The 13,586-nt window shown below is 44.5% G+C and overlaps 1 protein-coding gene across 6 annotated transcripts in view; it reads left to right on the top strand.

The window, feature by feature from the left end:
* RASAL2 (RAS protein activator like 2) overlaps nucleotides 1–13,586 on the top strand; it is a 785,014-nt gene that overhangs the window by 697,385 nt on the left and 74,043 nt on the right. For all 6 annotated transcript variants that reach the window (XM_086956462.1, XM_086956457.1, XM_086956450.1 and 3 more), the window contains one exon: nucleotides 9,197–10,046. In XM_086956462.1, the coding sequence (XP_086812588.1) occupies nucleotides 9,197–10,046 (850 nt within the window). The remainder of the gene's footprint in view (nucleotides 1–9,196; nucleotides 10,047–13,586) is intronic.

Raw genomic sequence — 13,586 nt, 5'->3', positions numbered from 1 at the left:
ACCCCTATCTGGACGACTGGCTCATCCAAGCGAAGTCAGCCCAGCAGTGTGCCGACCACGTGTCCCACACCATTCACCTCCTGCACGATCTGGGATTCTCACTGAATTACCCAAAGTCCCACCTCCAGCCCGCCCACATACGGCAGTATCTGGGGGCGACCATAGACACTCTGGCGGCCACAGCACAGCCGAATTCAGTGAGAGTCAGCAGCATTCAATCGCTGATCCAGAAATTCAGACCTCAACACTCGCTTCCAGCAAGAGTGTTCATGCAGTTGATAGGCATGATGGCCTCCTGCATCTCCATTGTCCCACACACGAGACTACATATGCGTCCGCTTCAGGAGTGCTTGGCACGTCAGTGGACTCAGGCTCACAACCAGTTGAAAGACCTAGTGTTGGTGAGTGGTCGGGCATACAACTCTCTGCATTGGTGGAATCCACGAAACCTTTGCAAAGGCCGACCGTTCCAGGAGCCTGTGCCACAGATTATCCTGACGACGGACGCTTCTCTCCAGGGATGGGGAGCGCATGTACTCCAATACACTGTGCAGGGACTATGGACGCAACAACAAGGGAAGATGCACATCAATGTTCTGGAACTGATGGCAATCTTCATGGCTTTAAAAGCATTCAAGGTACATCTGTGCAACAAGGTTGTGTTGATCCGGACGGACAACATGACGGCAATGTACTACATTCAAAAGCAGGGAGGAACACACTCTCCGCAGCTGTCTCATCTGGCTCAGAGCATGTGGAAGTGGGCCATTCAGAGGAACATATTCCTCATGGCAGAACACCTCCCGGGCAAGGACAATCAGATGGCGGACCTGCTCAGCAGGCACAGCCACCAGATGCACGAGTGGGAGTTGCATCCATCAGTACTCCAGCCGTACTTCCAAAGGTGGGGTCATCCAGAGATAGACCTGTTCGCCACAAAGGAGAACGCAAAATGCCAAAGCTTCGCCGCCAGGTTCCCACACCCACAGTCGCAGGGCAATGCGATATGGATGAACTGGTCAGGCAAATTTGCGTACGCTTTTCCCCCAGCACCTCTGATACCGCTGGTGGCACGCAAGCTCAGGCAGCACTCGATGACTCTCATCCTGGTTGCTCCAACGTGGGCTCGCCAACCATGGTACACCACGTTTCTAGAACTGTCCGTGGTACCGCATCAGAGGCTACATCTCACGCCCAGCCTTCTGACGCAGAGCCATGGCGACATTCAGCACCCAGATCCGCAACAGCTCAACCTGGCGATCTGGCTCCTGAAGTCCTAGAGTTTGGCTACCTGCACTTACCTGCCGACTGTATGGACATCATTCGGGAGGCAAGGAAGCCCACCACTAGAGCATGCTATGCGGCAAAATGGAAGCGGTTTGTCATTTATTGTGCAGACCACAACATTAACCCGCTGGATGCTTCTATTCAGAACATCATCTGTTACCTTTTCCATCTGTACAAGTGTAATCTGGCCTATGCTTCCATTCGCATTCATCTGTCTGCAATGGCCGCTTATCTCCAAAATAGGCAGCACCTCTCCCTCTTCAGGGTGCCTGCCATCAAGGCTTTTCTGGAAGGGCTCAAACGAGTCATTCCGCCACGGACTCCACCAGCTCCTGAGTGGAACCTCAATGTGGTCCTTACCAGGCTGATGGGTCCTCCCTTTGAACCACTGCATTCCTGCGAGATTCAGTTCTTGACATGGAAAGTGGCTTTCCTCATAGCAATTACGTCGCTACGGAGGGTTAGTGAATTGCAAGCCCTCACAATCCAAGAGCCATTTATTCAGATTCGCTCTAACCCTAAGTTTCTACCCAAGGTTCTGTCTCAGTTTCACATCAACCAAACAATCGAATTACCTGTTTTCTTTCAAAATCCTGAGTCACTGGCGGAGCGGATGCTCCATACCCTTGACGTTAAGCGGGCCCTAATGTATTACATCGATAGGACCAAGGATTTTAGGAAAACTAAGCAACTCTTTGTTGCCTTTGCACCGCACCACAAAGGTAACCCTATTTCCAAGGCTGGTATTGCTAGGTGGATCGTTAAATGTATCCAAATCTGCTATTTAAAAGCAAAACACACTCTTACCATTCCGCCAAGAGCCCACTCCACCAGGAAGTTAGGGGCCTCTATGGCATTCCTTGGAAACATTCCTTTGGAGGACATATGTAGAGCAGCCACATGGTCTACCACACACACATTTACTAAGCATTACTGTGTTGATGTGCACTCCAAACAGCAGGCAGCTGTAGGGCAGGCTGTTCTCAAAACGCTTTTTCAAACTGCTGCAGCTGGCACGGGCGGCCGCCGCTAATGGAGGGACTGCTATGTATTCTATGCACAGATATGAATTCAGCAGCCACATGCCTCGAACCGAATATGCTACTTACCAGTATGCATCTGTTCTTGGCATGTAGGGCTGCTGACATTCATATCGCCCGCCCTCCTCCCCGGCGCCTGTAGCAGCTGCAGTATTCACATATACTCATAGCATGGTCATCATTCACTGAGTTTCACTCCATCTTGGCCACAATGGCTAAAAACAATCTGGGGATGGAGTCGATGCCCATGCGCACTGTAGTCCAGGGGAGGAGCCACCTATCTCGTGATACTTCGAAGACTTCCAGGACAGCAATGTGCAATCATCCGGACCCAACACTAGGCGGCGATCTATGCACAGATATGAATGTCAGCAGCCCTACTGAAGGTGATGTGCAAAAGGGATGTGGTGAGATGGCTGGGACTGCAGTACGCACAAAAAGCACAATTGATGGACGGAATACTGAACAATGTCCACCACCACGCAATTGCAGTTTGTACTAGGCCTCGGCGGAGTACCGCATATCCGCTAAGTGACCAATAAAACTCTGTTGTGGTACGTGGAGTTCAACAAGCGGCGGAGTGCATTAGGTCACGTCGTTCACGCTGATTTTTATCACAGGTTGTTTGTACCGCTCTGGAAAATCAGCGTGAATGGCACCATGCGCAGTACAAGAGGGCACTGCTTCTTTCTGCAGCTCGAGTTGATTTTCTAATTGAGCGCCAGCTTCCTCAACGCCAACGGATGGATTCTCAACGCGAGCGGTCACGACTGCCTGCATTTAGAAATCTCGCTGGGAGGTGGTCTATCGTTGGATTCTTCTCATTGGCGAACATGAGGAACTCTGCATGCTCTGTGGAGTGCAGAATGCTCCGCAAACTCCACAAACGGAGAGGAGTTTACTGCCCAGGCATGGTTTGAACCCAGCCATATGCAAATCAGTCTTGATCCTGCTCCCCATGGGAACAGCCCAGCCCGAAATGCTAGGTCCGGTCCTCCCTGGACCGGGAACAAGCATTCTAGAACCAGTTTCAGAGTATCACCCCTCATCGGCCAGGATAGCTTGAATACAGTGGCATGGCAAACACAGGACCCACCTCTGGATGTACCCATCCTACTTGGGGTGACAAATGGAAAAAGAAAAATGAATGGATGGAATGCTGAACGATGTCAAACACTCACCCCAAGTCAGTGATATGGGCCTAAATAAATAGTTTTTTTGCTCACCATGCCATTTCAGTTTGCATATGTCTGGGTCCAAACTGGATGGCGTGTTGAACAAAAAAACTGGATTTAAGCTCAGATCTCTGACTGGGGGTGAGTGTTTGACATTGCTCAGCATTCCGTCCATCAATTGTTCTTTTTGCTTGGGACTTCAATACATCAACATGTTTCTTGTGACTGCCATCCTCCCTTCTGTTGCCCGAGAAGAACAAACAACCTAATAATCTAATTTTCTAGGAGACATTTAGCATTGCAGTGACATGATTTTGACCTAAAGGTCCAATTCAGCTGTAATGCAATAGCTAGACTTGATAAGGAGCTCTTGCTCACACAAGTTGAGAATAAATGATTAGAGCAGCTAAAGGAAAAGCGCCTTTTCTATAGAAGTCCACAACTTCTGCCCACTCAAAACATGTGCTACTGTCCACCAACATGTGGGTCGAACCAAAGCTCTTCTCTCTCCTTAAAGCTCTTTTTTTCGAGTGATCACATTGGTATGGCGAGAGCTGTGCTGTCAACCCAGGACTTAAAAGGAGAAGTAAGTGCTATTTTTGTAGTGCAAACATCGCTAGAGGCGAAGCTCTGTACACGGTCAAAGGCAAGGATACAGTCTACGAGTGATGGGAGAGGTAGCAGAAGGTTACAGTTACTGACCTATGCAGTGGAGGGTTCCACCATTACTACAAATAATAACATGGGGTAAAATATGGCTTCTGGAACTCAAGAGCCTCAATTTAGCAGCACGGCTCTTGAGATTTTAGAATTTGGACCTTAAAACTGCTGCAGTTAAAAGATTAAAGACTCCTGTCACAGTCAAGTGTTCGCAGTAAAATAAAATAAAAATGTTTTAACTGGTGTAATGTTAAGCATTACTCGAATGCGTCCTAGAGATTAAACTGCCATAATAGAGTATCTCCTGCATATATTATTTATATTTTATCTATTTATTTTATAGTTTTATAGAGCGCGAACCAGACCAGTGAAGGTATCAGAGCGCTTTACAGGATTAAGGGGTAGTATACAAGCGTAAAGACGGGAGGGGTCAAATTGGGCAATGTAGGGGATACATTATACAGAAAAAGCACACTGCACGTTTAAAGTCCAGGCTACATATGATATAAAAATTAAAACATGTAGATCCATTATACAAGAATGCACACAGTCTCAGCTCTTGAGGGGGATGCTCAGGAGTGCAGAATAGGTATCATCCGTAGAGGCCATGGATATTGCGAGGTGGAGAGTGGGGCAAGTCAATAGGTGACTGTAAAGTATTCGTTAGGCGAGGTATTTTCCCATTAAGAATGTTTTGGTTTCCTTCTTAAAGTTTGCCAAGGACGGAAGTCTTCTAATGGCGGGTGGGAGAGAGTTCCAAATTCTTGGCGCTGCCCCAGAGAAGGCCCAATTGTAGTTTTTTTTTTCCGGAAGCGTGCTGGTTGCAGCAGCAGGTCTTTGGCAGATCGAGACTTTCTGACTCCTCCGGATACCACGAGTTTTAGTGCGAGAAATGAAGGGAATTGGAAAAAAGGGCTTTTTGAGTAATGCAGACCAGTTTAAATTGTATTCTGGCCTCTATGGGAAGCCAGTGCAGAGCTTTGAGGTGGGGGGAGATGTGGTCGAATTTCTATGAGCCAGTTAGGAGTGTGGCGGCAGTGCTGAGGCAGGCTTTCAAAGGGACCAGGGAGTCCTTGGGTAGCCCTGCGAGAGTAGAGCATCCATATTCTAGTCTGGAAATGACTAGTGCCTGGGTTGCCGTTTTAAGGTCGGCCACATCGAGGAAGGGTTTTAGGTTTCATAGGTAACTCAGGTGGAATCTGGCCGTTTTGGCCATCGAGTTTATATAGCAACGCATGTTCAAGTAGCCGTCAAGGGTTATTCCAAGAGATTTCGCTGAGTCAACAATGGTAGGAGGGCAGTTTAGTGCTGTGATGGTCTTGAGCCATTCCTGAATGTCTGGATTGGGTTTGGGTGGAGAGATCAGGAGAAATTCAGTTTTATTTGCATTGAGTTTTAGCTAGTTGGCGGTGAGCCAGTGGACTGTCGGCTTCAGGGCTTTGTTCAGGGAGAGAATGTCCTCAGGGGAAGAGATTTTTATGTAGATGTGAGTATCGTCGGCATTCATAAGGTAGGAGATGTTGGCGGCACGTAGCACCTCAATAGACAGTACACTAAGTCATACACCTTTTAAGATAAGTTTTAAACATCATTTCTACTTAGACAAAAATGCCCATGGTCAGTCCACAGTTTAAAATACCAGTGATTAAAAAGATTTTTGGGGTAGAGCAAAAAGTTTTCGTCCTCCACACATGATCTCATAGCCAAATTCGAACCTAAATATAGTTCTGAGAAGATTTTAGCTAAGTGCTTTTGAACCAGTTCCTAAAGAAACTATATAGCTATATTTAAAAATATATATATAATAGCTGTTACCCCTTTGTAAATGTGACACATCTTTACAAAGGGGTCAGTGTGATTCGGGCACTTACGGTTCAACACTCTTCTCTAGCAATCCATGGAGACAGTTGTCTTAAGGACTATCCCCAAAATCATTCCAAAGGTGGTATCACTCATGTCAATCAAATGATTCAGTTACCATCATCTTTTCAACGTCCTACGCCATCTGAAAGGGTGCTGCATACTTGCGATGTTAGGAGTATAATGTATTTTGTACGAGAAACAACATCATTGGGACAACTGCAATATTGATCTCTTTATTTGTATACATTTATTTCGGATCCGTCACATTCCACAAGGACGAAAGAGGGGTGCTCTGGCTTGCATTTGAAACGTATCATTGAAGGACATTTGTGCTGCTGCACCATAGACTTTGATGTCTGCGTTTATAAGACATGTCATTATTCAATCTGAAAAGGAAGATTATGCGGGATAGACAAAGTAAAAACATTTCCTACCATTTTCTCCTGACACCCTCGCCTTAATGGAGCAATGCTGCTTTATGATCAGTTATGATCATCAATATCACTGTGAATCTAGAAGAGTTTTAAGCTGCAAAACCATACATCTAAATAGTTTCATACCCTGTGCCCCTATACTCTGTGGCTTTCGACCCCAGATAAAAGTATGACAAGTCTGAGGGGCGAGACCCGGAATGTTTGGTGCAGTGAACAAGCTGCATTCTACAGAGTGAGAGTCTTTTGGGCCCACCATCCATAAATGAAATCCCTCTGACTACAGACTCCATTGCTCTCCTCCTTCTCCCTATTCACCTCTGCACATGTGAGGACTACATGGGCACATTGATCTTTCCCATAACCCAGTGTGCTCTTTGGCATGCCGGCTGGTACGACAGACACACACCGCATCGAAGGCATCTAATGTGCCTTTGAGTCAGGTGTAGGTTTGTTCTGCCTAAAACAGAGTCAGCCCTGTTTGCTTTCTAGCCATATATGCTGATATAAGTGTGGCCTAATCTGTGATGCTTTTAGAATTCCTTTAAAGGACTCAAGTTTCTAATAGAGAGTGAATGCTCTCAAGCTGACATTATAAGAGCTTTAAGCTTCAATCTTTAAAGAACATATGTGACGTGTTACTTTAGATTAGATTTCCTTTGTAAAATCTCATTGGTAGAGTATTTTAAGCTGCCTGGCCCTCTATGTTGATTTTTGCTGTAACTGAGCTACCCAGACTCATTTCTCAATCAGATTTAAATCTCAGTCTACCAGAGGCACTGCCACTTCTAGTTAAAAAGAAAATGGTAAAAAGAGATACAGAGCCAGTACAGAAACAGCACAGAACATATTTCCGAAGCATTGTTGTGTGAAGTGCTGTGACTGGACTGGTGCTAGTTGTGGTAGCTTTAGTAACACATTTACATTGGAATCTGTTCTACTTAAATTGTGGATTCTTTCTACCCTGACATTGTGCATTCCTTAGGGTGGAACTGCTACGTATTGTATGCATTAGAACTTTTCTAGCACAAACCTAACTGTGAAGTAATGGAGTGCTTATGAAGTTCGGTGCAGTTAATCTAGGATCTTTTATGAACCTTGGTTGAATGTTGAGCTGAAAGATTTGGGTGAATGAGATTAATTGACAATTCGATTCAGCACAACAAGACCTCTTTCATTGTAAAATGCAGTGTCATGGGTCAATTCCTTCTGTAATATATTTCACTGTGTACAGAGGATACATTAGAAAATGCCTTGGGGGACGGGGGTTGTTTGAGTGCAATGTAATCATTTCAATTGGTTCAGAATTGTTATTTGGACTTTGTACCATGCGTGGCAAAATGTGTCCAGAATAGAATTACCCCAACAACATTCTCTAAACTTAGGGTACATCGTTTTTTAGAGCTTTTCTCTCTTGCCCCCTCCAAACTAACATATACGATGTTCTAGTGAGTTTTGCCTAGAGATGCCTTCCGACAAAAGCCTAACTAATCAAAAGCCAGGCAGCTTTGATTGATAAACTGCAGTGGACAAACATAACAGGATTCAGGATCTTGTTTGTTTATCTCCTTTATCTAGTGATCCACTCCAGTGTCTTGATAACATGTTTGCCTCTTTTTAAGCTTACTCTGTCCTCCAGCTGTAACCCTGGTGTTGTTTCTACTTTACATTGACAAGAACCACTGGAATCTGCATGAAATACTTGCCATAGTTACTCCATGCTCCTCACCAGCATAACAAGATAAGCTTGCTTTTCCTTAAAAGAGCCAGTTCATTCTTTATTTGAATCCGCTAGACTGCAGCTTGGATCCCTCTCTCAGACATTTAGCACTGATGAATTTTATCATATAGTCCCTTTCTGCTGCAAATTGTATTCCTGTAGGATTCTCACAATTATCGTGCCCCCCTAGCAGCACCATTTCTTTTAAATCCATTATTTATTATGTTTCTTTAAAAAATAATAATACAACGATGCATGTACTATAAATTGCATGGAATTATTGCAAGAACATACAAAAACAAATAAAAGGGAGAAGAGACGCAAAAAGAGTAAAGGAAAACCCTAATGTTTAATCATTGATGGCCCCTCTGGATAGCCTGTTAGCCAGTCCATTGATTGGTCATACAAGGATATGAGAAAAATGCAAGAAACAAGCATAGCAAAACATTATTACTATGCAAGGCAACACTAAACCTTAACTAGAATGCAAGTGTGCTATCTAATCCCTGAGTTCACTCTCTGATGTCCCTTGTCCCAATAGGTCTGAAAAAATAGTCCCATTGTATAGAAGTTGGTGAGCAGTTATTAGGTAGGAATGTGATTACAAAAGTGTTTCAGGAAGTGTTTGCCTCTGCTAGCAGGTTAATTGATCTACCCTTCCTCCCAGGAATATTTCTCCTATATTGAGGAACAGGGCCACTGGTCTTGAGCCGTTTGATACACAGTGCTTTTTCACTTAAGCTATTCAGGATAAATTGTGAATTCAGGAATTCTCTTATATAAATTTAAAAAAATTAAAGAATTGTTCCATTTTTGACCTCCTACTATATATCCAGCAGTATCTCCCATTGCAATTTATGACTTGCCTTGTCAGGAGTCCACTGTTTTTACCTGTACTTGAAGATACTTTGCAATTCTTTATATTGACTAATGTAGCAACACCTTCTTGGGCAGAATTGTGTGTGTTTAATCTTTCGCCTTGTGTTGTAATACAGCAATTTTTTTTTTCTCTCCTACCAGTGATCTGTTGAAGCTAAAGTCCCCAACCATAGACAGCACAGACAGCTTTTTCCGAGGCAAGTCTCTCTTGCTGGTGCAGCAGGCATCATCACAGAGTATGACCTACTCTGACAAAGATGACAGAGAAAATATCCTTCCTAACGGCCGCAGTGTCTCCCTCATGGACCTCCAGGACTCTCATGGGACTCAGGTCGACCATGTGTCAGTGACGCCTGAGGTGCCAGTGCGTCTTACCGGCAGCCAGCTGTCCATGGTGCAGGTGGCCAGCATCAAACAGCTGCGAGAGAGCCAGAGCACTCCACAGAGTGCCCCGCAGGTCCGGAGGCCTCTACACCCTGCCCTGATACAGCCCCTTTCTTTCCAGAACCCTGTGTACCACTTGAACAATCCACCCCCAGCCACACCTAAGGCTTCTATAGACTCCAGCCTTGAGAACCTTAGCACTGCCAGCTCCCGAAGCCAGAGCAACAGCGAGGAGTTCATTCTCAGTGGGCCCAGCAATAGCAGCATGGAGGACTTCACCAGGCGTAGCACACAGAGTGAGGATCTGACGAGACGTCACGCCATACCTGACCGGCCTGTGCCAATTGCTCTGCCTAGACAAAACAGTACTGGACATGCCCAAATACGCAAGGTGGACTCTGCAGTGCTTGGCACTCGGGCTAAAGCAGCAGCATCCATTCCTCATAGTGCCTCAATACGCAGCACTGGAAGTATATCTGCAGTTTCCGCATCAATGCCTGTAGAGCAGGTGCCAAATGGGAGCCGTTCCAGGCAGCAGTCCTCATCTTCTAGAGAGAGCCCTGTTCCGAAGGTGCGAGCAATACATCGGCAGCAGACACAGCCACAGGTAAAGTTAATTGCTTCATTTCTTTTTTCTTTTCCATAATGTTCAAATGGGAGACCACAGTGTTTCAAAGTGTGCCATGACAGCTTTTTTTAAATACTGAGTAACCAGTATAGCCTAGTGTAATTTCTCTGTTGATAAGACAATATCATCAAATAGTCAAATGAAGCAATATCCGAATCAGTTGAATAGATCAGACCTTGCACAAAATTCATAGGGAAGAGGTTTGCTTTGAAATGTTTGAGAAAATGTGGCATTTTGTAATTCTTTACAAGCACACAGTTAAAGATTTCTACTTTGGATCATATTCCCTGAAAATGCTTGAATGGCTGTTTTAGATTTACTCAACCATTTAACTTCATCTATAGGGCATCCCTACTGCTGTCGACTTAAACATCTTGAACCACCAGAGATCTTCACTCTTCTTTTTAGTTAAACAACTAGTTGTTGATTTGGTTTAAACGTAGGTATGTAACCTTGAATTCAATCCAATCAGAATGATGTGACCTTTGCAGTTGTCTCAGCACTAACTGCCAGATTAATCAAAGACCCGTTTTGCGAGTCTGTAATAGCGATTCATAAGGAATCGCTATTACAGACTCGCAAAACGGGATTCATGTAGGAATCGCAAAATAAATTGCGATTCCTACACATTCCTTATTTGCGATTAGCAAATTGCTAATCGCAAATAAGGATGCGATTTCAAGGGTGCTATGGGTGTCCAAAGGACACCCTGTAGCACCCCTGAAAGGTAATCTACATTGGTGTTGCGCACACACATGTCCAGAGGACATGTGTGTGTGCAACATGCAACTTAGAAAAATGCTTTTAAAAGCATTTTTTTTAAGTTTTTGCTATTTACCACGAGGTTTGACCTCGCGGTATATAGCGGCCCGAAATTGCGATTTCGCAATTTAAAAATGGATGATGAATTGCATTTAAGGAATCTCAAATAGAGATTCCTTAAATGTAATTTCTCGCAAATTAGCGAATTCGCTATTTCCGATTTTTGCATTTGGGATGATGAATCCCAAATGCAATAATTGCGCTCGCAAAGGGCCAGATTCTGAGAATCTGGCACTTTGCGAGCGCAATTAAGCTTCATGAATCTGGCCGTAAGTGATTTGACAAAATTCTTTGCCTCCCAAGACCAGCCTGGCTGCTGCTTGAAATACAAATCTCTACAGAAACAGGGGAGAGTTAGGAGGGCTGACAGAATGGGTTTTTAAAAAAATCAATCCTTAAGCAGGCAAGCACTTATACCAAATATTGAAAATAGTACCCAGCATCAGAGACAAGTTGCTGTGTGAAATAAAGTACTCTAATATTCTCCAACACTTGATTTTTGAAAGATTCATATGCTATTGAATATACCTCCGCATCAAGCTGGGCATCTAGAAAAAAGTGAAACCTGAAATGTTTGACGCCACCAAACAGCTCTTTCCTAGTCCCGATCCAGCTTGTTTTTAGCCATACTACCATGCCTCTAACACCTCCCCCAAGCACCTCTTTCTCTCAGATTCTTTCAGCATGGGATAGTGCTTGCGAGTCCACCAGAGCCCTTCTCTTTTTCATTCCCTGTGAGAATCTGGTGCTTCTCTGCCTGGAGGAAGTGGCTGAGAACATGTGTTTCCAGCATGCCTGTACCAAGCGGAGATTTTTTCTACAGGTTTCATCTGCAGCAAATGTTTAAAGTTGACAAGGAAATAAAGTGGCCTTCTTCATAATGTCTAAGGAACACCCTAGGAGACTGCTGCACTTCAAGTCAGAGCAGGAGCCTGGCAGTTCCAAGGAAAAAAATAAAACCACCTCTAATACATTAGCTCAATCAGAGATTGAGGTTGCGAGTCCTCATGTGGGAGATCAAGAAATCTTGGGAGCCACATCATGGGAGCCTCAAAGGCAGTGTACAATTGCCCATATTTTTTCCAGAATACTCTGCGGACTCCATGTGCTCTTGCTGGCTCGCCAAGGTTGGTCTGGTACACACCCGAATACTGACAGCAACGTCTGAGTCTAAGATAACATTTTGCCCTAGATCCAAGATTTCCTTGTCTGCTTTCCTTTCAGTGACATTCATGTTGCTGACCTCCACGTCAGTGTCCACCTTGCACATTCAGTGCTGACGTTGACATCTTTGTCTTTTTCAAATTCGCCTTCCAGAAGTGAAAACTGGAGAAGAACCCTTTGCCAAGGAGATGGATGAGTCTCTCAGGTCCATAAAAGAGGACATGACACTTCTAATATGTGGTGGGTGTTATCTACTAGATATCCTTCTACATTTCATGGTGATAGGCAGGTTCATTCACCCTTTGGGGTTTCTAATTTCATTATTCCAGCTGTGGCCCTTTCTACTCATTCTGTTAGAATACTGGCAATAACAGTACTCTGAGTATGGTCAGCCAAGCTACAAGATCTCTTTTGAGATCCAAAAAGTCTAAGTGGTGATAGGTCCATCATAGATTAGGCCACCCTAGACAGGGCCACGAGGTGGGATAAGATACGTTCAGACAATAATGGAAGAGATTATAAGTACGGGACACACGTTACTGTACATGGAGAAACACCACCCCTCCCCGTTCTTGGCTGAGAGGTGTTTGGTGTAACTCATTCTGCTCTAAGAAGACATTCATTCCTTGCGCAACAGGATGTTGATCAAACTGGTCCTATTTCATGAAAATAATTTTCCTCATTAAAGGATTGACTAGGTTGTTATACCCATCATTGACCTTTGGTTCATCAGTGGCTACATTTCAAAGCAGTTTTCCAGATGATTCTGGTATAGATCATCCCTTGACTAGTGCATCTTGTCTGGATGGCGATCTCAAATATGCCTATTTCCTCAATATTATACACAGTAAGCATCACAGATTTCTTTTGGGCTGGTCAAGGACATTGACAGTTCAAATGTTGACCCTTACAAATGTGTTCGCCATTGAAGGTGTTCACCAAGTTATTGCGGCTAGTGGCAGCACATCTGCACAGACAAGGAATGGTCACTTTAACGAATAGGTGGCAAAGGATCAACCGAAGTGGTGACAAAAGTAGTAGCAAGCCTGCACAGGACCAATTCTGGAACCTGGGCCTCAACGTCAATCTTATCAAATCCCAGCTTGTTCTGTCCAGGTCACTTTTTTTCGAACACCACATGCTGCAGGATATAGCCAGTTAAATACAGGAATGTAACTGGCTGGAAAAGTCTTTCGTGATCAGACAGTCAAATACAATTACAGCCAGGCAGTCCATGGTGTTACTTGGTCTGATGTTTTCCTGTATCATTAAAATATACATGTGACACCTACGGTTGTGCCTCCGTGCAGGAGTGATGGCACAATCGGTGGATCTGGGTGTTTGTAGTCTGGCACGATCACATTTGATAAACAGAGCATATGAAAGCAGATCTAGGTTAATGGCTTCACTGTGTTCATCTGCCAGCTGAAACTCCTTTTATCTCTCAGACTCCAGAAGTCACAGGGCGCACATGTGCTTCATTGTAGAGGTGGGTCATCCACCTGGACTCATTATCAAACTGTGGCCTGGGAC

The sequence above is a fragment of the Lissotriton vulgaris genome, chromosome 1_1 (genome assembly GCF_964263255.1).
Source record: "Lissotriton vulgaris chromosome 1_1, aLisVul1.2, whole genome shotgun sequence".
Taxonomy (NCBI): domain Eukaryota; kingdom Metazoa; phylum Chordata; class Amphibia; order Caudata; family Salamandridae; genus Lissotriton; species Lissotriton vulgaris.
Note: the sequence above shows the minus strand (reverse complement) of the source record. Positions and strands in the feature narration are given on the sequence as shown.